We start from the raw sequence: 20,118 nt of genomic DNA on the forward strand, positions 1-20,118 counted from the left end.
ACGATCTCGTCGGAGTTGATTTATTCGTGACCAGTATCAGCAAAGCACTCATTAAAGCGGTCCCATGGCAAGGATACGTCTTGGTAGTGAAATGCTAATTATGATTCCTTAGACAAGATTATTCGAATACTGAGGAGTCGAGGACGTATGTACAAGTTTCCAAACCCAACCCTACTATGCTTTAGTGTATGTTTCCTAGAGATGCTCTGGAAGCGGCGTGGAGGAGTCAGATGCTGCTCCGAAGACAAGTGATCACAGTATATACGTCCCAAGACCGAGGTGGCAGAATGACTGTTCGTCCTCGCATGTCCAAAGTGTACCGAGGAAGGCGTTCAAGGTACGTATTGTTAATTAAAACAGCGCGCACGCGGCAATTTGGGACTCACCCGTAGATCCGGCTCCGGCCAGCTGAGCGTTGAGGTGCGAAGGCCTGGACGAATAGGGGCCGGTGATCGAGTCGTACGGCGACCTGGAGACGGCGGCGGTCGCCGCGCCTCCCGACGGTCCCAGCACGCAGGGTGCGTACGGCGAGGTCGGGGGCGGCGGTACCGTCACCGAGCCGTGGTGCGACTGCTGGTGTTGGTGTTGCTGTTGCTGGTGATGCTGTTGCTGCTGCTGAAGGCACGACGCAGCCGCTGCAGCGGCAGCCGCGGCCGCCGCGTAGCCCGTGGCCGGCGAGCCGCTGCCGTACACGTCCGGTACGACGCCGCCGGTGCCCCCACCGCACCCCGAAGGCGCGTGTAAGGACGGGTAGAGCGGGCTCGCGTAGCCGGGACTCGGTCGGGGAGGGCTGCATCCGGTGCCGAGACCGGCCGAGCCGCCGCCGCCGCCGCTGCCGCCGTTGCCGGCGCCGTCGCGTCGCTGGCTGCGCAGCTTCTCCTCGCGTCTCCACTTTGCCCGCCGGTTGGAGAACCAGACCTGCGTGCGCGGAAGGAAAAGAAAACGAGAAGCGGCGTGAGGCCCGTGCGGGGATTACGCTGGGGCTGCGGGCGACACTCCCGTTTGACTCGGACTCCGCATACTTTTTTCTTCCTTGTCGACTTATGCACTGTTTTGGTTGTGTCAGAATGCACACACACGCATACACACACCCGCAAAGCTCTGGTACGGGACAACGAACTCCGCGGTCTTTCCTTCGCAAGTCTCTTTCCTCGTAGGGGCGCGGCCTATGCGGTTTATATTTGTGGCGGCAGTATGCGCAGGAGTGAGCGGCTTCGCCGTCAGGGCTGGCAGGTTGCTGCGCAACCCTCTCTCCGGTTGACAGCCTCATCACTCGTTACAAAGTGGGCCATGACCTTACTGCTTGTCTCGAGACTCAGTCAAACAAAGCATTGAGCCACTCGATTTAGGAAAATAGTTGGTACATGACACTAACCGCTGTATTCAGACATGCATCTTAAATTGAATCCCAAGCTTGACTTGATCTAAACGACGCCTGTTCTGAACGCGCCGAAAAAACGCAATGAGTGTCCATTGAGTGTCCTGGCCAGGCGTCCTTTAGATCAAGTCAATCATGGGCTTCAAGTTAAGAGACATTTCGAAATACGGGGCTAAGAAGAAGGACAGCGCAGGAAATGGGACAAGAAAGCGAGACAAACACAACGCATTGTGTTTGCTCTGTTCCTTCTCCTGCTTGCTGCGCTGTTTTTTTTTCTTACCCACTCGATGTTCTTGGAACCAATCCCGCGAAATGCTACTTCAAACAACTGCACGATGCAATCCACGCACTAGGCAATTAAAGCGCCAACTTACAAGCTGTTACATCTGGTCCTTCTCACTATTGTCTCATATGTGAAACAAGTTAGCCGGCGTCTGCTGCCCTAAATCTTTTTTTTTTTTTGATGTCACAAGAAAACTAAGCGACATTCAATATTATGTTTAACATAGTATGACACATGTTTTCTTCTGAAAAGATATTGGTGGCTCCATTATATATAGCAAAGACGCATGAATTCGTCTCAACTCACATCTTACTGCTTTGGAAACAGTGTCGGCAACATGGAGAAGTGTTAAAAGATGATTTCAAGGAAATAATGAAGAACGTTTTATGAGAAGGTGAGGGGAGGAAGTCATCGAAGGTCATCAAAATAAGAAGCACCGGCGCACATGCATGGCTGCTCCGAGGATACAAGAATAGCGTATCTCGACCTAAACATACGCATTCAAGGAAAGAACCGAGAAAGTGTTCCGAGAGGGGGAGGCGACTTCATGAAGGTTCGTCAACATAAGCAACCCCTGTAAATGCAGGACCCAAGAACAGCATCTCGGCCGCCTCACAGCTTATACGATTCTTGAAGGATCACGTACTAACCCACGGGCAAAGCGCTCGACCAAAACTCAGCACCCATGACTGTATGGCATATACCATCACGACCGCCCGAACACGAGCAGCGATAACTCCGCGCAGTTTACGAAGCAGCGCAGATGACCGTAAGGCTGGCCTCACTGTATTGGTCCATCAAGACAGCTGCGCACTTCCATTCCGTAATGGGCCCTTATAGGTCACGACAATAGGAACACTCAGTCTGGACGGGGTAGAAAACGATTATCGGAGGAAGGAGAAATAAAAAGAAAATACAAAAAAGAGGCGAGGAACCTACAGAAAGAAACCAGGCCAAACAAACACTCGGTCGATGACGGCCCACGAAATAAATCATGCGCGCATATTCAATAAGCGAACCTCCCCCCTCCCCCACGTTCTTCGCATCGAACGTCTGTTGAGTTCGTCATCGCTGCGCCCGCTCGCCTCGCCTTTCCTCCAACGCAGGCGATCCCCTTCTCCCGAAAATGGTTTCCACCGCTCGCAGCGCGTGCCTTTGTTTGGCGCACGTGCTCGCGTTCTTCGATGGCTTTCCGGGACAACGAGCACTCCCTATAGCATCGCTAGCGCCACCAGCGCCGTCGCCGTCGCATCGCTGCACCAACTCAATGGCCAAGCACGACGCCCATGTGGGGCCCTCCTACCCGCACGAGCAAGCGATTCGCGTGCGTTACGACCCCTGCACGCGAGCTATGCACTACGTACACGCGAGCCTGAGCGTTCTGTCTTTCTTTTTTCTTCCTTTCTTATACGTGCTTCTCTTTTTTTTTTCCCCCAAGGTTATTGCGCTAGAAACGAAGAAGAGTGCTTTTTATGCGCCAACAGTCATAACTGCGCTCATTAGGCATAGCACGGCGCGTTCGTTCGCACCAGTGCGCTTCGCTTCGTAGGTGATCCCTACGCTGCGCGCGCCATTATGCCCTCAAAGAACTCGACTAAGAGAGAGAGGGTTGCGATCGCGTGTACGGTGCGCTGAAAGCTCGATTGCGCGTTCAAATCAGCGCGGGCGATGTCATGCGTGTAATGAATAGGGCTGAAGGTCGCCTAAAGCTGAAATCTGCTTCCGTTTGCACTGGCTGTGTTGGTGAGGAATTCATTTGCCGTATATACAGCTGCTTGAGCGCCTCGAAATCCACATTTACACCAGTTGCGTAGTGCACCGTATATCGGTTCGGATATACCCGTTGTAACGCACTGCTCTTTTATTTCTCTATTTCGCTCTTGAATAGGAGGAATCAAAGTTTGCGCTGATATGCAGTAAAAACAATATTCTTTGCCACGTGCCGTCCAGAGTACACTTGGCCATTTCGCATTCAGAGTTTAGAATTTACACATGTACTATGGGAACCTTACAAGAACGTCATAGACAACCGCAACATGCGCAATATCTTTGTGAATAGCACTGAATACCTCTCATCCTACAAAGTTGTTCGTTGTGATCACCGTAAAGCGAAGTGAATAGGTTGCAAGAAATAAATTATCGTGCACCACGCGTAGTTTCGGTTTGCTCGATAGCTGCGTAGACGGGAAGTTAACGCAACGTAGCTCAGACAGTAGTATACGCAGGCAGCGTCAACGCTTTGCAACCGTATGGAAAGATTTATACCTTTATTATGATATAAAAGCTGGGAGGTCTGACTAAATCAAAGTTGAGACCTGCTTACTCGTACCGCAGTATCGCTGCGTAGTGCTAATGTATACACACGCTGCCAACGTTTATTCGCTTCGTTTAACTCTGCTTAACGGTAAACCATATTCCTGCAGAAGCCATCTCACGATGAACGTCGACGTTGATTCGATCAGCATTGAATCAATTCAGCGACACAGCATATTGCCAACGCCGAAATGTGTGTGCGGACGGGCTCCTCTCTCGCACTGCACACGTTGCGCCATCTAGAGGCGCCACCGCGAAGTCTGCGCGTGGCGCGAGTTCGATGGGCTATTTTTGTCACTGAAGAGCGGTATACATGCGCAATGGCACATACCCGGTACACTCAAGTTAGTCCGACGGTTGGTTTCGGACCCTGTTGCTTCAGCATAGCATCCCGCGGTGCGCTAGGCATTCGACAATGGACTACCTATTCAGCAACCTAGGTCGGCGGGAAAACGGCTAGAGACACAGACAGACAGACAGACCCCGGAAAGATCGTAAAACGCCCTAATAATACTAATCGCAATGATAATCGCTAGTTGGTCGATGCTGTTTAACGTCCAGAAGACACCGTCCCGAGGGTTATGAGAAGCACCGTGCTTTTGGAGAGCTGCGAATTGCGTCCAACGATCTGAGGTTCTGCACGTGCACCCATGCTCAACACAAACGACCGCCTTTTACATTCCACCCCCACGGGAATGCGGTGGCTGCGGCCGGGAGTCGAACCCGCCACCTTGCGTTCAGCAGCAGAACAGTATAGCCATTGAGTGCATGCGTAAAGCGCAAGGCGTGATTGCGACAGAGAGAAAGAGGAAAGAGAGAGAGGGCAGTGCATGCCGAAGCCTGCAGTGCTCACCTGAATACGTGCCTCGGGAAGGTCGATCTTGGCGGCTAGCCTCTCCCGCGCGAAGACGTCCGGGTAGTGGGTGCGCTCGAATTCTGCGCGTGAAAAGAAAAGGGAGCAGCACATATATAGACCAGGTGTAATTTCTTTTTTCTTCCATTTTTTTTTCCTTTTTAATACCGCAATGTTTTTTTTTTTCAATGTCATCTTAGGGCAAATGAAACAGTTCTACTCCTTCATCTGGTTTATTCCAAAAATACGGACGTTAAATGCGCAGGAAAACGAAATTGATAACTAACCCTAATAAATAAATGTTCATTAATTAACTTTTAAACTTGTACATGAAGGTCACGAATTGTGATTTACGAATTGGAACCAGTTGTAAGCTCGCAATGCGTATCAATTTGGAAGGATTTCTGAGGTTGGCGCAAGTTTCGAGACATTCTTTCCTATAAAATGAGCAATGACATCTACGATGTCTCCTGGCGTTCTAGTTAACTTTGTCCTGCGCTGCTTAAGAAGGTGTTTTGTTGAAAAGGCACGCGCATATGGAACAACGATGTACTTCGCAGCAATCTTGTGGGCGCGTTTCTCAAAACTGGTGCTAATTTCAATATTCGTTTCCAGCTGACACGCCCTTGCAGACCCACCGACTGCCATTCATCAAATGTGACATGCAACCGAAAGCGAATGACTAAAATGGCATTTAACGTAAGTTTCAGAATTATAGTGAAGTGTTTACCGTGGTTTGTCACGCAATTCGTACCCGTCTATCAACAGTAATCTACCGTAGGCAATAGAAATGTTCCATCTGCCACAAATGAAGTTTAAATATTCTGTTCAGACCAAGAAATTAAAATGAGATACGAGAACACACACGCACAAACATCAACGATTCAGCGGTGTGGTAATATTCGACTCGTTTGCTGACCGTACGTACACGCTGTAGCCTTTATTGGATTGCATGCAGCAAGAGCTAATTAATGAGGTGGTTGACTGTATACATATAAGCTCTCGAACGTAATATATGACGCAGTGCTTATGAGAAAGACCTATCAAATGAACTGAATGCCAATACGCGAACGTTCTTATTTATAAGCCTTAAATAACAGACGTTCACCTTGTCAAAGCCACACCGTCAAGACAAAGCAAGGCAGGACGCTTTCCATTAATACAGCCGCGTAAAATTTATTTGATATGCAAATCAAGAAAGAGAATCGTGCGAATAATTAAAGTGAACTGAAAAATTCGTATATTCATTCTAAGCTAATCCTTCCACATATAGCCTTATGTGTTGTCAAGTTAAAGAGTGCACTATAATTGCGCATTCGTTCCAACATTTGCAGCAAGAATGCTAGCCTCCCGCGAACCCTTGATTACAGTATAGCTAGACGTGCTATATACGCGGCTTAGAGGGCAGTATTTTTTTTTTTATTGTTCAGTGGGCATGACGCGGCTGTCGCTCGCACTGAAGTGCATCGAAAGCTCATTTAAATGCCCTCAGTCAGGTTATAGAGTTACATATACCCCACTTCTTATCAACACATTATCTGTATACGTGTAATTTAAACCTCACATTATTTTTTTTTTTAAAGAAGTGCGGATGACTCAGTTGAGCCTCCGCAAGATTTAGGTTCGTTGCATGAATTATTTATGATTACCTTCGTAGGCTTTTTTACCGACGGTATACATTCTGCAGCCTGTAGACATTTCACTCTATACCGGTAATCGATATATTCTCGTTACATACAGCTTGCACCTTTCATCAATATGTTGTCCATAAGTCGTCATGCAAAATATCCGCAAAGAAAACGAGCGACATCTGTAGGAAGGTAAAGTATACAACCCGCAGCAAGTGATGTCTAAATCTATTCGTATACGCACAAGATCGACGCATGCGCAGCTGGGCGTCCTAAATAGGCTCGAGGCCTCGAATTTCCCTGTGAAAGCGTCAGATAGCGTAGACAAGAGAGAGGGAAAAAAAAACATGCGAAGTATCGCAAGCGAATCTATTATATACACAAAGTACATAGCAGATGGGAGTGAGGACTCACCTTTCTCTAGCGCCTCTATCTGCTCCATGGAGAAGGAGGTTCGGTTCCGTTGAAGCTTGCGCTTGAGTCGCAACCGTGCCGCCGCATCGTCGTCACCGCTCTCTTGGGACTCCGGGTCCAGCTCTGCTGCTGCTGCATTGATAAACAGAAGATTCATTCATTAACCGACTCCATACCGGCCGACTTTTCTGGGAACGTTTAGCTAAAAAAAAAAAATTCCGACAGAACCTATCTCGCGATGAGTGTCGACGTTGATGCGATCAGCGTTCAAGCAAATGTAGCGACAGCGGCGACACACCGTATTGCCACCACCGAAACGCGTCGTGCACGAGCATTGTACTGTATAGACGCGCTCCTCTCACGCTTCCTTCTTGACAGGTTGCGCAACCTGCACTGTGCGCGCTCGAAGTCGTCGCACCGGTGGCGTAACGCTGAGAATTATTCCCTCGCTGCTAGCGGGCATTCGTGGCGCAGCGCTAAAGCGACGGGGAACCCGTGTGACGCGGATTTGAATACGCGTACAACACCAGATAGATTTTAAAGGATTCCGTTTTTTTTTCATGAAGTGCCTTTAGATAGACAGACAAAAAGTGACTGAAATAGGCTAAGAATGCTCATCCCATTAATAGACCATTTGAGCAAAAAGACACCGAACGGCCCGACAGAAATGCACTATACCTGCCAGTTCGAAGTTTGCAGATGAAATCCGCGCGCGAGAGACGCCTGTATATATAGGAAACGCGATACGGAGTAAGCGAGATGCGCTTGGTGTGGTGGTGTTCATCTGCGCCTCCTGAGTTATTCAGTGCTTCTCTTAACGACGGGCTTGCAGATTCTATTCCGAATTTGACTACATGTCTAAGGAAAATACTGCCACAAGTGGCACTGCGAACGCTTCTGCACCCATCGCTCAACCGAAACGGAATCGGGGACCGTGTAGATGTAACCTGACACCGAAACGACCTGGCATCGTACAATTGACTCACGAATGTTTGTCATACTGTACATATACTAGTATATATATCACTCCGATGGGGCACCGAACTGAAAACGTTTTCTTACTTCTCAACCGTGCGTTCAATGTGTTAGAAAATGATAACAGCGCTTAAATGCATTTTAAGTCGTCGTGCAGAAGTGCGCAGTTGCACAATATGCAGCGATGATAACCACGCTAAATGTTTTGAGGAGTGCCAGCCAAGGAGAAGACGCGCTCGAGTTATTGCACCGCCTTTCTTTTATATTTTGTTTCGCTGAGCAGCTTCGCTAGTTAGCTGGGACACCCTGCATCGACAATAGTCGACAAAAATTGAAAGGCTAAAGTCTATAAATTAGATATGGACTGGTCAGAAGGAACTGTCTATAGGCAGTCTGTAGACCACAATCTACAAAAAGTGTAAGGCCATAAATTCATAGACAGACTATAAACTGGTTTTTAGGTATAGTCTATAGATAGTAGATCTATAGACATTTCATAGACTTCAGTCTACAAAAGTATAACTATATAAGCCTATACTCTTCTGTCTATAGACATTATGCAGATATTTGTCTACAAAAGGGAATTGTCGTTAATCCATAGACCGTCTATAGTCAGTCTATAGACTCAGATATTTTGTAGACTAGTCCACAAAAAGTGTAAATCCATAAGTCCTTAGACTGAATATAGACTATTATAAAGAAATATCTATAGAAAGTCTATTGACTTAATAGACACATGTCTGTAAACTTCATAAAGACTGTGCAAAACTTTTTGTAAAGGGTCCATCGCAATTCACGAAGAATGAGCGAATCGATTACTTCGTCTGTCATTAAAATAGTATGATTTTAAATGAACAGGAGTGTAATACCTGCGACACGCTGAAGAGCGTGTCGCAGGTACTACTCGAACCTCAAAACATTCGCACGTAAAGCGAATGTTTTGAGGCGTTAATTTTTAACAGCGAAATCAAAGCGAATCAATTAAAAGCGCGGTTCACTGAATGTAGGAATAGCTACGGCGGTCGCCCAGAACACACTTAGGCGAAGGTGGTATCGAAGATAATACCTTTATCTACATACATTTCCTAGATGAAATCGTGAATCTTTCACGGACGTCCGTGCAAGGTTTTGCTTATGTAGCTACTCACCTCCTGCGCAGCTTTCACGCAGGTAGTTGCAAGTTAGCTTTATTTTTGTTCAAGCATCTTTTGTTGACACTATAAATATATATATTTTACGCGCAGACCCGCTCTAGAATCACAGAAACCGAGAGGAATTCAACAAAACTGTCCAAACAGCCAAAATAAATAATGAAGAAATAAGTAATATAAAGGCATGCCGAGAGACGATGGGCCGCTGTATCTAAAAAGAAATGGGCGCCACTTCAAGGCGAGACACACCTCTCGATGGCCGTAAAGCTGAAATACAGCAAAACTTCAATCTTTCATCGGACTATCTTTGCGACTGGGATAGGGCGCAAATGAGCTCACTCGCCTAGGGAACTAACGATACTGCCCTCTGTGGGAGAAAAGTGCTGCACCAAAAGGCGCAAGTTGGAATGCGCTAGCGCAAGACAGGGGTAATTGGAGATCGCAGGGAGAGGCCTTCGTCCTGCAGTGGACATAAATATAGGCTGATGATGATGATGATGATGATGATGATGATGACTCTATATAGAATGCAGCTGCGAAACTTTTTTAAATAATCAGACATGACGTATGATTCTACAAGCCGCTCTACGAGGTACTTCTACCGGCAACTTTCACGAGTCGCTTCTACCATTAAGAGTAGTGCTCCTCGGATGAAATAGCAAATCATACTGCGCGGAACTGAGCTACCACGCACAGCCTGTGGTTGATTGCACACGCAAAGAAGATTCTGTGCGCGCCTTTATCTATGCTTTAGTTACAAGTTACAGTCGTCTGGCGTCATCCCAGAACACTTCTACCACTGGCGCTCGCACTGCACACGCTCCTCAATCCCGAGCTTCAGCTCGCGCAGCAGTGCACTGCAGTGTAGGCACCCCACCAGGCGATAGCGACCGCAACAGCAACGCGTCGCTGTAACAAGCAGCTCCGTACTGCACATATACGTAGCAGGATAGAAGTGCAGCAGGACTCTGCTGGCAGCACGTAGGCCAGCCCAAACAGCGAGAAAGGAGGGCACACAGACAGACAGAGAGAGAGGACGTAGGAAACGGGCGTTATCGGCTCGTTCCGGTCCAGCGCGGCCCAGGAGCGGCGCGTCCTTTGGCCCAATCTCGCGGGCCGATCCTGCGTGCGGCGGCAACCAACGCGGCTAGCCGAGCCAAGCCGGGCCCGACCACTGCGGCCGCCGCGGCGCGAGTTGAGCGAGCCCCGAACGCACAGTTGCCGGCGGCTGCGCTTCTCTTATCGGCGGTGCCGCCCGGGAGGAGAAAAAAAAACCGCGGAGGCCGCTCTCTCGGCCGGCGAGGCGGAGGATGGGAGAGTAGTTGGCGACGTCGCAGTGTGTATAGTGTTGCGAATGTGCGCGTCCTCTCCTCTGGCCTCCTCCTTTTCCTCTCGTCGATAAGGGAGCCAGGGATGCGCACCACTGAACTAGCGCTCCGCGACGTCTTTATAGAGAGGGGGGGGGGGGGGGGGGGCGACACTATATATATATAGCTGGTGCACGAACCAGCGGAACGCTGCACGTGGCGCCATCCCACAGAAGCCGCCGTTGCGGCAACTGGGATGCACGCGTCGCTAGCATGCAGTCAATAACATTCGTCACAACCGCACGCGACAAGTGCGTAGAGATGTGGCTGTTAGTTTTGACACTTGGACTGTGATTCGCGTTAAACACAGGGAAATGCCAGCCTCATATCCACAAAGGTGTTTTTGCCACGGAGAAAACACATTCCTTTTAAGTTCGTTTCTTCCCTGCGGTTTACTATGTAGATGCTGTCAATTCGGCTTCACGCTTCTATGACATTTTTTAGCCTGTCCGTAACACATAGCGGAAAGGTGGACGCGTGAACAGCATGGGGGAAGTCTTGGGACACTGCGTTAAGTCACAACGAGATAAAAACGTGTTTGTGTTGAATGTTTTTATCAAAGGAACAAATGGAAAATGACTAGCAAAAGCCGCTGCATTTTCTTGAAGATTGTGATTATGTTTCTGTCTGCTTAGTGCTGCGTGCTTTGGTTGAACTGAGCGACTAAGTATTCCGTAAACGGTAATACGTATATGAATATAGGCTATATAACTCAGCTGACAGAACACCAATCTGAATACCCTTAAGGGAAAGGTACAGCAGTGGGATAACGTGATGTCGTTTCTGTGCTTGAAAGGACGTCTAAACCAATTAAGCTAAGGGCAATCCTTTGAAGCTATAGTTGGAGACATGCGGAACAAAAGATTGACGGCCCGCCGCCTAAAGCATGAAAATAAATCGAACGAATGTCGAGTGTTATCGAGAGCAAGGCCAAATATATCGGAAGGAAAGTGCAAAGCTATCTCGAAGGAGTGTCAAACTGTATCGAAATGTAGAGGAAAGCCGATGAGCTGCAGATTGGCTCGCAAGCGCGGCGAGCGGTTGAAGGAGTTTCAACGCGGGTTAGTCACTTCTGTGGAGTTTCTTTAGAGCGGAAAAGTGAGGAAAATTGATGACTAAGCATACAGGGAAAGACAGGGACAGGCGAAAGTGCTTTCACCAGCTTATATCCCCCATTCTTCCCTATCCGCTTCATTTTCGTTTTTTTAGCGTAGCCCCGAAAGCTTTACCTTTGCAGCGATGACGAGAACCCTTGTATGTCGACTAAAGCAAGAAGGTGCGCAGGATACTACATATAATTTTGTGCTCTTTAGTTTACAACCATTAAAAATGTGCGCACTTCTGCCGGTGAAAAAGCTCGATCGCTATTGATACTTGTAGCTCTTTATGGACCACTTATCTCTCAATTTTTTTAAGGAAAACGATTTCAGTGAAATATAAATTCGTTGGTTTAGCGCACGTATATTAATTCCAATCCAGGATGCCTCACATTCTCGCTCTCAATGAAGCATTATTTTCTTTCCGATTCATTGCGAACAATGAAATGCGCACTTTACTTTGTTTTAGACTATTTTTTCCCCTCTCGCTCTTTCTTAATCAGCATTGACTCACGTCAATGCACTCAACCTGACACTCCCCGTGTTGCACAGCAGTGGAGGCCAAGGCGCAGCCGCGCCTTCATCCGCTCCGACGGTTTGACGACTACGAGTCTTGACAGCAAGGCTGACCGGCGGCGAAACTCAATGCGAGGTTATCGCGCTATCGCTTTCCGGTCTCTGCGCACTTGCGATATTGACTGTGCCTTCATTCACCTGGTTTGTTTTCCGTGAGTGCCTCCGTTCGGGTATTTATATGTGGACACGAGCGAGTCTTATTTTTTAGTGTGTAGCCTCCCAGACTTTTGAAAGAAAAAAATTTTTCCATGAGTCTCTAGCTGTGTTCTCACGGATATCTCTGACCGCTCCCCAGAATGTGCGCGCGGTCAGAACCGCGCGAAATGTAAACGTAGTGCTAAGTGTTACGATAACTATAAATGGCCTGAAAAACGGGCAAAGATAAGGCTAAATCTGTTCAAAAGTAAGCGCATCGGGGAAGGCGGGGACACCGCTGCAAAAAAGACACACGCGGTGCTGATATACTACCAACTCGCCGAAGCTTCTTGCCCAATTTGTTCGCTGTGGTCTTGCGCTTTAGAGACATGCAGGTGACATTCTGAGGGCGTGGTATAGCGTTGCATACGCTGTGCAATTTTTACACATACCACGATTTGTGCGAGGAATTGAACATGTTATTTAGTACGGCGCACATGAAGACGGCTTCAGTATACACAAGAGGTTTTATAGCACAGCGCCGACAAACCAGAGAAAGGACGCAAAATGCATTACTGGAAAACAAACAAACAGCAGCTCTATACTGGCTACTCTTGATCGCGTCATGCTGAAACCGAAGCGCACAAAACTTTCAATTTTCACTAAGTACCGTACGTTCCACTTGTTTGCTGGCGTATACATGTCGGCATGATCTTCACACGATGAACGAAAGAGTACTTAACTGCATGCCCACGGTGTTGGGGATGACAGTGTGCTATCCACCCAGTATAATGGATTACCAGTCTGCAGCGTTGGGGCGTCATATTTCCGGCTATTCCCTGACTTACATTGCGCTGTGGAGAGGGACTATGGAGTATAATATGCTCGGGGAGCACAATCCAAGACTCAACGTACGTGAGAACCCCGCAATAACAACAGCGTAGTGACAAAGGCGAAAACTATTTGCGTTCGCCTCGTTGCCTGTGTTCTCAATGAAGCATATACGTATATAGCTATATTCTGTTCAGTTTCCGTTCGTGTTCATTGTCCATTGGTTCGGTTAATGTCCATTGGCCCATTACGACGCCTCGTTACTTTTCTTTAGCTGTTTGTCGACATTATCCGCAAGAGCTGTAAATGATACTGACTCGGTCAGAACTTCTGCATACGTAAGCGGCCCGATTTGAACGTATTTGGTTATACACACGACAGCCGATGCATGAGCAAGCTGTGTGAGGCGCCTGCAGTTGACAGGTGGGTCTAAGGCGTTTGTCTCTGATGTGCAGCGACGACTACGACCGCAGCGCGGAATACAAGTTGGGGTATGGAGGCGGAGGGGTGAGGTGGGTGATTTTGACGAGAGCCGAGGGTGCGTCTCTTTTTGACGGACGGGCCACCCGGGGACTGACGCGGACGCAGCGCAGGAGAAGTATTAGGGAGGAAGAGCGGAAGCACGAAAGACGAGAAAAGACGAAGGAGAACGGCGCGGTCTTCTTTCATCACCCACATTGTGCGTCACCTTCCGTGGGACCCACACACACACGCACGCACTTGCGCACGCACATCCCGAGCACGGCAAAAGCAAACAGCCACACAAAGCGTCCGAGGCGACCTCCAACGGCGCATTTGTTCTCCCTTGTCTGATCGCGCACGGGGACAGTCCTCCGAATAAAGGGAAGAAAGACGCGCCGAGTCCCTCTTTTAATCTGTTTGCGTTCGCTCGTTGTCGACCTTCCTTTTCTGTATTCCTTTTGCTCCGTCCAGCCGTTGTCGTGTGGCACGCCGTCGGCCTTCTCCACGCTCCTCGGCGGGCTTTGACGTTTCCGATGATCGCGCTCTATATGTGCGTCCCCCCGTGGACTTTTGCGGCGAGACTGTCGTCGCCTGCGCCGCCGCTATACCTCTATGCGTAACGCGCGTCCGTACGTGTGTGTGGGAGATCGAGGTGCTGCATGTATATACATATAGACGTGTACATATATACAAGGCGTCCGCGCACGTGCATTGGGTCTCCCGCGAGCGTTTGAATCGCTACCGCGCGTCCTGCCAAATTTTGACGCACGACGCAGGGGCAAAGCTTTCGGCATCCGTGCGGAAAAGAGGCTCTGTACTCTCGTCTGCAGCAGCGCCCAGCCTCCAAAAATTTTTAAAGAAGCTCGGCGAGCCGCAGCACACCTATGCGTATACCTCGGTCGAGGGAGAAAAGGCGCCCCCCAACGCGGCGGCATAATGGCGTCCCGCTGCGAAGGTTTGTGCGCACCTTGCGACGTGAAGACGACTGCAACAACGGGGACGATTCTTTTATTATTATTATTTTTTTTTAGTTTTGTGGTCCTTCTTCTCTAAGGAGCGAGCGGTTTTCCCTTGGCTTTCGAATGTGGCACTGGAAATGTGGTTTCTTTTTGAAGAGCGCGCGGGGACATTTTGTTTGGTTTACGAGGGAGCGAAGGGGGGCCACTCGTGATTCGAGAATAAAAACGTCCTTGTGCACGCTTGAGTGACATTTATGTGTAACCCTGCGGCGCACAGTCAAGCGTTCGAACCGTGGCTTCCTTGCTACTGCGCTTCTCTGCGTGCGCTTCGCGGGACATCAAGAGTGGCGCAGATACGCGAGGTCTGCGCGTGCGCTCTCACGCATATTTGCGTATATGCATGTCGCAGGTGCGAGTTGGCGTATATATGGATCATAGCGGAGCATAAAGCTAAGCCTTACCATGCGAAATTAGAAGGTCGCAGAGGTTAATTTTACAGCCTGAGCGTATTAGGAAGCAAACAACCACTCACTATAAGGTACATGCCGAGGACGCTTTTGTCTGGCGGGTGCATCTCGGCTTTAGCATTATTAGTATACAAACTGTAATCGTGTGTAAAGAGAGTACTAACCGGCTCTTTTTATATACGGCGTTCAGAGCAGCCTAACTAAAATGCGTCGCACTCGCAGTCCATTGAGGGCATAATGATAATATATATATATATATATATATATATATATATATATATATATATAGGGTGTTTCAGCGAACACTTTCAAAATTTATTTAAGGTTGCCTGTGGCAGATAGCCTGATTCTAGTTAATGAGCTGGTCTACTCGAACAGGCGGACATTACTTGCACAAAAAATTGACATGCATAATCGACTAATTAACAAACATTCACTAATTAAGTTTTTAACTAATCACCTGATGGCCCATATTGCAATTTACAAATTGCAGCCGCGGAGTTCGCAAGGCGGATCCACTTCGAATTAATTCTCAGGATGACACCAGTTTCTAGATATTAATTCCCGAACTTTGCGGAGAAATGCATTGGCGTTCCAGTTAATTTTGTGCTTCAATGCGTAAAGCGACGTTTTGTTAAGAAACTAACTGGAACGCCAATGCATTTCTCCGCAAAGCGGGAATTAATATCTAGAAACTGGTGTCGAGAATTCAGTTCTGCGGTTGTTCCGCCTTACGAAAGCGGCCACAATTCGTAACATTGCAATGTGGCTATCGCATCAGGCTTAGCCCTTAGGGCGAACACTTAATTACAGAATTTTGTTAATACGGTGATGCAGTTCAACTAAGTAATGTCGTCGCACTCGAGTCCATTAGAGGCTATCAGTTATATAAGAATTTTTGAAGGTGTTCGCTGAAAACACCCTGTATATATATATATGCGAGGACGTGGGACCATTCCCCATCTGCGGCCAGTTGTTTTTTCATCCATTTTCATTTCCATTAATTATCATTTCTTTAATTCAATTAGTAAGTACAAGTAATTCCCTACGTTGTCCTTGGGTCATTGTTGTTGGCTTCTATGATGATTAAGAAATCTCTCTCGGTTCTCTTTCTTCTCGTTCACATAATATATATATATATATATATATATATATATATATATATATATATTCGTGCGGCAATAATTTGGGTGTACATTAAGGAATCCCAGATATTGAAAAGTACAAGAAACCATCCGCTGTACATCTCTCGTAACACAAGTGTTGCCTTGAAGTGTTATGTCCGGCCAATTGATAATAACTTAGTAAGTTATCTACATCCGTCATCCGTGATGGCTGCAGACGCCACCGGACCTTCACGCACCCGGTGTCACTTCAAAATACAATAACTACAGTACTACCTGTAGCTTCAAGGAGTGCAAAGTTCACCTGGCTGCCCCCTAGACGTCAAATTTCCTTCTTTTTTTATTTCGTATTGTCTTTCTCTGCTTACTCCGTCAACTTTGGTGTCAGCACGCAGAAGAAGGCCTCTGGCACCCGAAGCTGTGACCCAAGGACTAGCGTTTTTGTTGCCCACAGCACCGTTGTAGATTTGATCCTGCGCTGCGGCGGCCGCATTCCAAAAACTATCGTGTACTTTGCGTGCAGGTTAAATAACACCAGGTAGCCAAATAATTATTCCGGAGTTCCCCAGAACGGCGTGGTTTTGACACGCAAAGCCCCTATTTTTTTATTTTTTTTTTAGCTCCAGGTGGTGAGAATTATTCCGCAGCCATCCGCTACAGCGTCCCTCCTATAGCACGTTGTGCAACTTCGAGACGTTAAACACCGCAACGTATTTGAATAAAATTTAATTTCGAGCCGGAGGCTCGAAATTAATATCCCGCTGCTGGAAGCATGGCTTCCAGCAGTGTGGTATATGAGCCGCTTATTCTAGGAAGTGCATCGTAAGCGACGACCTCTGCGCGCGCAGTTGCATTTCTAGTGTCCTGTGAAACGTACAAAGCGGAGTAAACAATGCGCAGGCAGGGGACCAGAATATCGAGATCTAATACACTGCACTACGAGCGGTCGTGCTGTATTACAGTCTATGCATTACATCTATGTCACGTCACTGTTTCAAGGCATGGAAAGCATCAACGCTTACAGAGGCGGCCCACTGGAACAGCAAATTTTGTACCGTCTACACTGCGAAAGACGTAACGTTTCGACAGGTGAAAATTAGATATAAAATAATCAACATAACAGTCCATAATCTGATGCGTGCATGTTTGGAGACGTGCCTGCGTGTGCGCGCGTGAGGATCGTATGTGAACGGTCAGTGAACCGGGTAAATCTGTGGATCCGGCCACACAAAACTGATGGTGGCTGAAAGTGGCCGTTCTCCTGGCTGCAAGCTGGCGCGCGCCCTTATAGTCCTCCTACAACGCTATAGGCCGCCCTCTTTCGGCGACATCAATGGCCTCGCCAAAGAAGCAGCTTTCCGACTCTCGGTCAATACATACATACGGTTAGGTCGCATTGAAGAACGTTTTCGAGCAATGCCGCACTTTTATTATGCGGCTTCTCTCCCTCTTCCCCCCCATGAACGTATTTTTTAGGTAAAAATGGTAACGTGCTTTCTGGATTACAGTTTTGAAAAGGCCCTCAATATTTTTGTAGCTTTAGTTTTTTTTAATAGAAAAAGACCTGGCTCTAAGCCAAGGTTATAAAGTATATCCTTTAACGCTGTTCGAAGCGGAAGCTTCCTGCTTAGCACAGAAAACCACAAAGCGACGCACAGCCCGGCACGGTCAAACCGGAAACGACCTGCATATTCTGAGGTGCGACCGCCGACCTATCGTACCTCTTCAGGCGATGGCTGTAAATACGGCTCAAACGTGTTAGTCCCTATAGTGGAGGTTTTAAAAGCCGTTTAACTTAAAGGACGACCCTCTGCTCCAAACCGGACCCCAACTTTCCTTGAATGGACAGACGTTATAATCTTTACATTTCCTTTCTTATGAAGCCATTCATAACTGTGTTATTATTGCTTTATCGTCGTCGTCGTCGTTGTTGTTTGTTGTCGTTTCATTCTTTCGGGTTTTTTTTTAGCTTCCTGACTGGGCGGATATGGCCAGAAGAAAGAAATTATAAATAAATCTATTTTTGTTCGAGCTTTCTCTAGGGAATTTTTTTTTTCACAAGTTGTGCGCATTTGAGAGACAGTTCACTTGCGCATTTGAATGAACAGCAGTGCATATATAGCACTGCTATATATAAAATATAGCAGTGGGTATATGTTTAGCAGCGTATTCGTTATATAGGCCTACATGTCAGTATAATTCATAGCTAATGACATCTAGCGTGAAGCCAGGGTTATATATGCTGCGAAAGGTTAGCAGTTAGGATCAATTGCTGATCAGTAGAGCCATGCTTGAGAACAAAACAGCGGAAGAGGCGCGGGGCTGTGTATACAACCTGCTTAAGACATATTGGTGGGCTTGGGTTAATCATGACGTATACCACGGCAGCGAACTTCGATACAAGGACGTAACACAGTGAACGCCTTGTATCGAAGTGCACTGCAACTATCGGTTTATTGCTGGATAACTATACAGCGCTCGTGTTCGTTGATTGTGTTACGTCCTTGTATCGAAGCGCGCTGCCACATATTACATCAGTATAGAACGTATATTGGCTGCGCTTTTCTACTTCCCAGTGTTTATCCCGCTGTTTTGTCCGTATACGCATGGATTCACGCACCAGTATACTCCCAGCTTTAAGCCTTGCTGAGAATATAGAGCATTATGACGGGTTAGAAGTTATGAATGTTCAGCGTGTCGGCGGGCACATGCATGCAGGCTTAGCAATTAGGCTTAGCACTTACGCTTATCAGCGACTGTGGCGCGATATAGCGGGCGAAAAAAACCCTGCAAGCAAAATTGATGGCGGAAACCCTATACAGGCGAGCTGCTCTCGCATGATGTTGTTCTCCAGGCGCTTCGCTGCTGCTATATGAACTAGCCATACAAAACTGGCGCATCCGCCAGATATATATTGCGGCCATCGAAGTGGCGCCGCGTTGTATAGACCGGCGTGAAGGCGCGAACGACACTCACCGGTTGCCTTGTTGTGCTGTGCCGCGTGCAGCGTGGTGGAGGCTGCTGCTGCCGCCGCCACGGCCGCAGCCAGCGGACCCTGTGCTCCGGGCTGCGTGGGCGTCGGCTGCGCGGGCTGCCACGGACCCCAGCATGCGGCCGCCGCCGCTGCGGAGCCCAGCGGGGAGGCACCGCTCAGCACGCGCAGCTTGTCGTACACGCCCTGCACGGCCGCCTGCTGCTGCTCCTTTTGCGCCGCCAGGTTGCGCAGGACCCGGTTGATGGAGGACACCTGCACGGTCACCACGAACGCGTATCATATGGCGTTCTGGAGCTATACGTGCTGTATGAAATGGGCATGTAGTTTACTACGTAGCGCTTTACTACGTACTACGTAGTTTACTACATGTGGGATCGGAAATGGTGCGAAATAAACGCATGGTACCTCTTGCCTGCCCCGATTTCACGCGTGTGAGTTTGCTGTAATTAATTCCGCTACGCTATAATAGTCGGATGAGAATGCAAATTCATATAAGACAGAAATTATCATCATCCTCGTCATCATCTTCGGCTTATTTCTATGTCCACTGCTGGACAAAGGCCTTTCCCAGCGATGATGCTGGGAAAGGCCTTTCTGGTGATTTATCTTCGGATTTGAATGTAACGCGTCTATGTCTTGCTTTGCTTATTCCTGATTTGCTGCACAAAAGCTTTACTGTGTGCCTATGCGTTTTTTTCTTCCCTGTTGTAATTGTTATTCTTGTTGTTCTCCTGATGGACCAAGAGCTTGTTAATCACATGCATGTACCCACTCCTGCCTTGGCTACCAAAAGGCGGCCGGTAGTATTGAATAAAATAAATAAAAATAAATATCCAATTACTCCTATCTTGTGCTATAGCTGATTCCAAGTTATGCCTGTCAATACCCGAATTTCATCACCCCACCTAATCTTCTGCTGCCCTCGACGACCACGCTTGCCTCCCCTTGGCACTCATTCTGTATCTCTAATAGACCACCGGTTATCTGTCCTACGCATTACGTGGCCTGCCCAGCTCCATTTTTCCCTCTTAATATCACCTATACAATATTGGCTACCCCAGTTTGCTCCCGAACCCACACCGCTGTCTTCTGGTCGACCGTTATACCGTG

The 20,118-nt window shown here is 47.9% G+C and overlaps 1 protein-coding gene across 1 annotated transcript in view; it reads right to left on the bottom strand.

Moving 5' to 3' along the window:
* The window catches only part of LOC119450445 (paired box protein Pax-6), an 80,653-nt gene that overhangs the window by 3,120 nt on the left and 57,415 nt on the right, over positions 1-20,118 (bottom strand). The window contains exons 4-7 of the mRNA XM_037713889.2: positions 18,990-19,260; positions 6,870-6,995; positions 4,828-4,910; positions 387-918 (exon numbers count right to left, since the gene is read on the bottom strand). Of these exons, the coding sequence (XP_037569817.1) occupies positions 387-918; positions 4,828-4,910; positions 6,870-6,995; positions 18,990-19,260 (1,012 nt within the window). The remainder of the gene's footprint in view (positions 1-386; positions 919-4,827; positions 4,911-6,869; positions 6,996-18,989; positions 19,261-20,118) is intronic.

The sequence above is a fragment of the Dermacentor silvarum genome, chromosome 4, assembly GCF_013339745.2.
Source record: "Dermacentor silvarum isolate Dsil-2018 chromosome 4, BIME_Dsil_1.4, whole genome shotgun sequence".
NCBI classification, from domain to species: Eukaryota; Metazoa; Arthropoda; class Arachnida; order Ixodida; family Ixodidae; genus Dermacentor; species Dermacentor silvarum.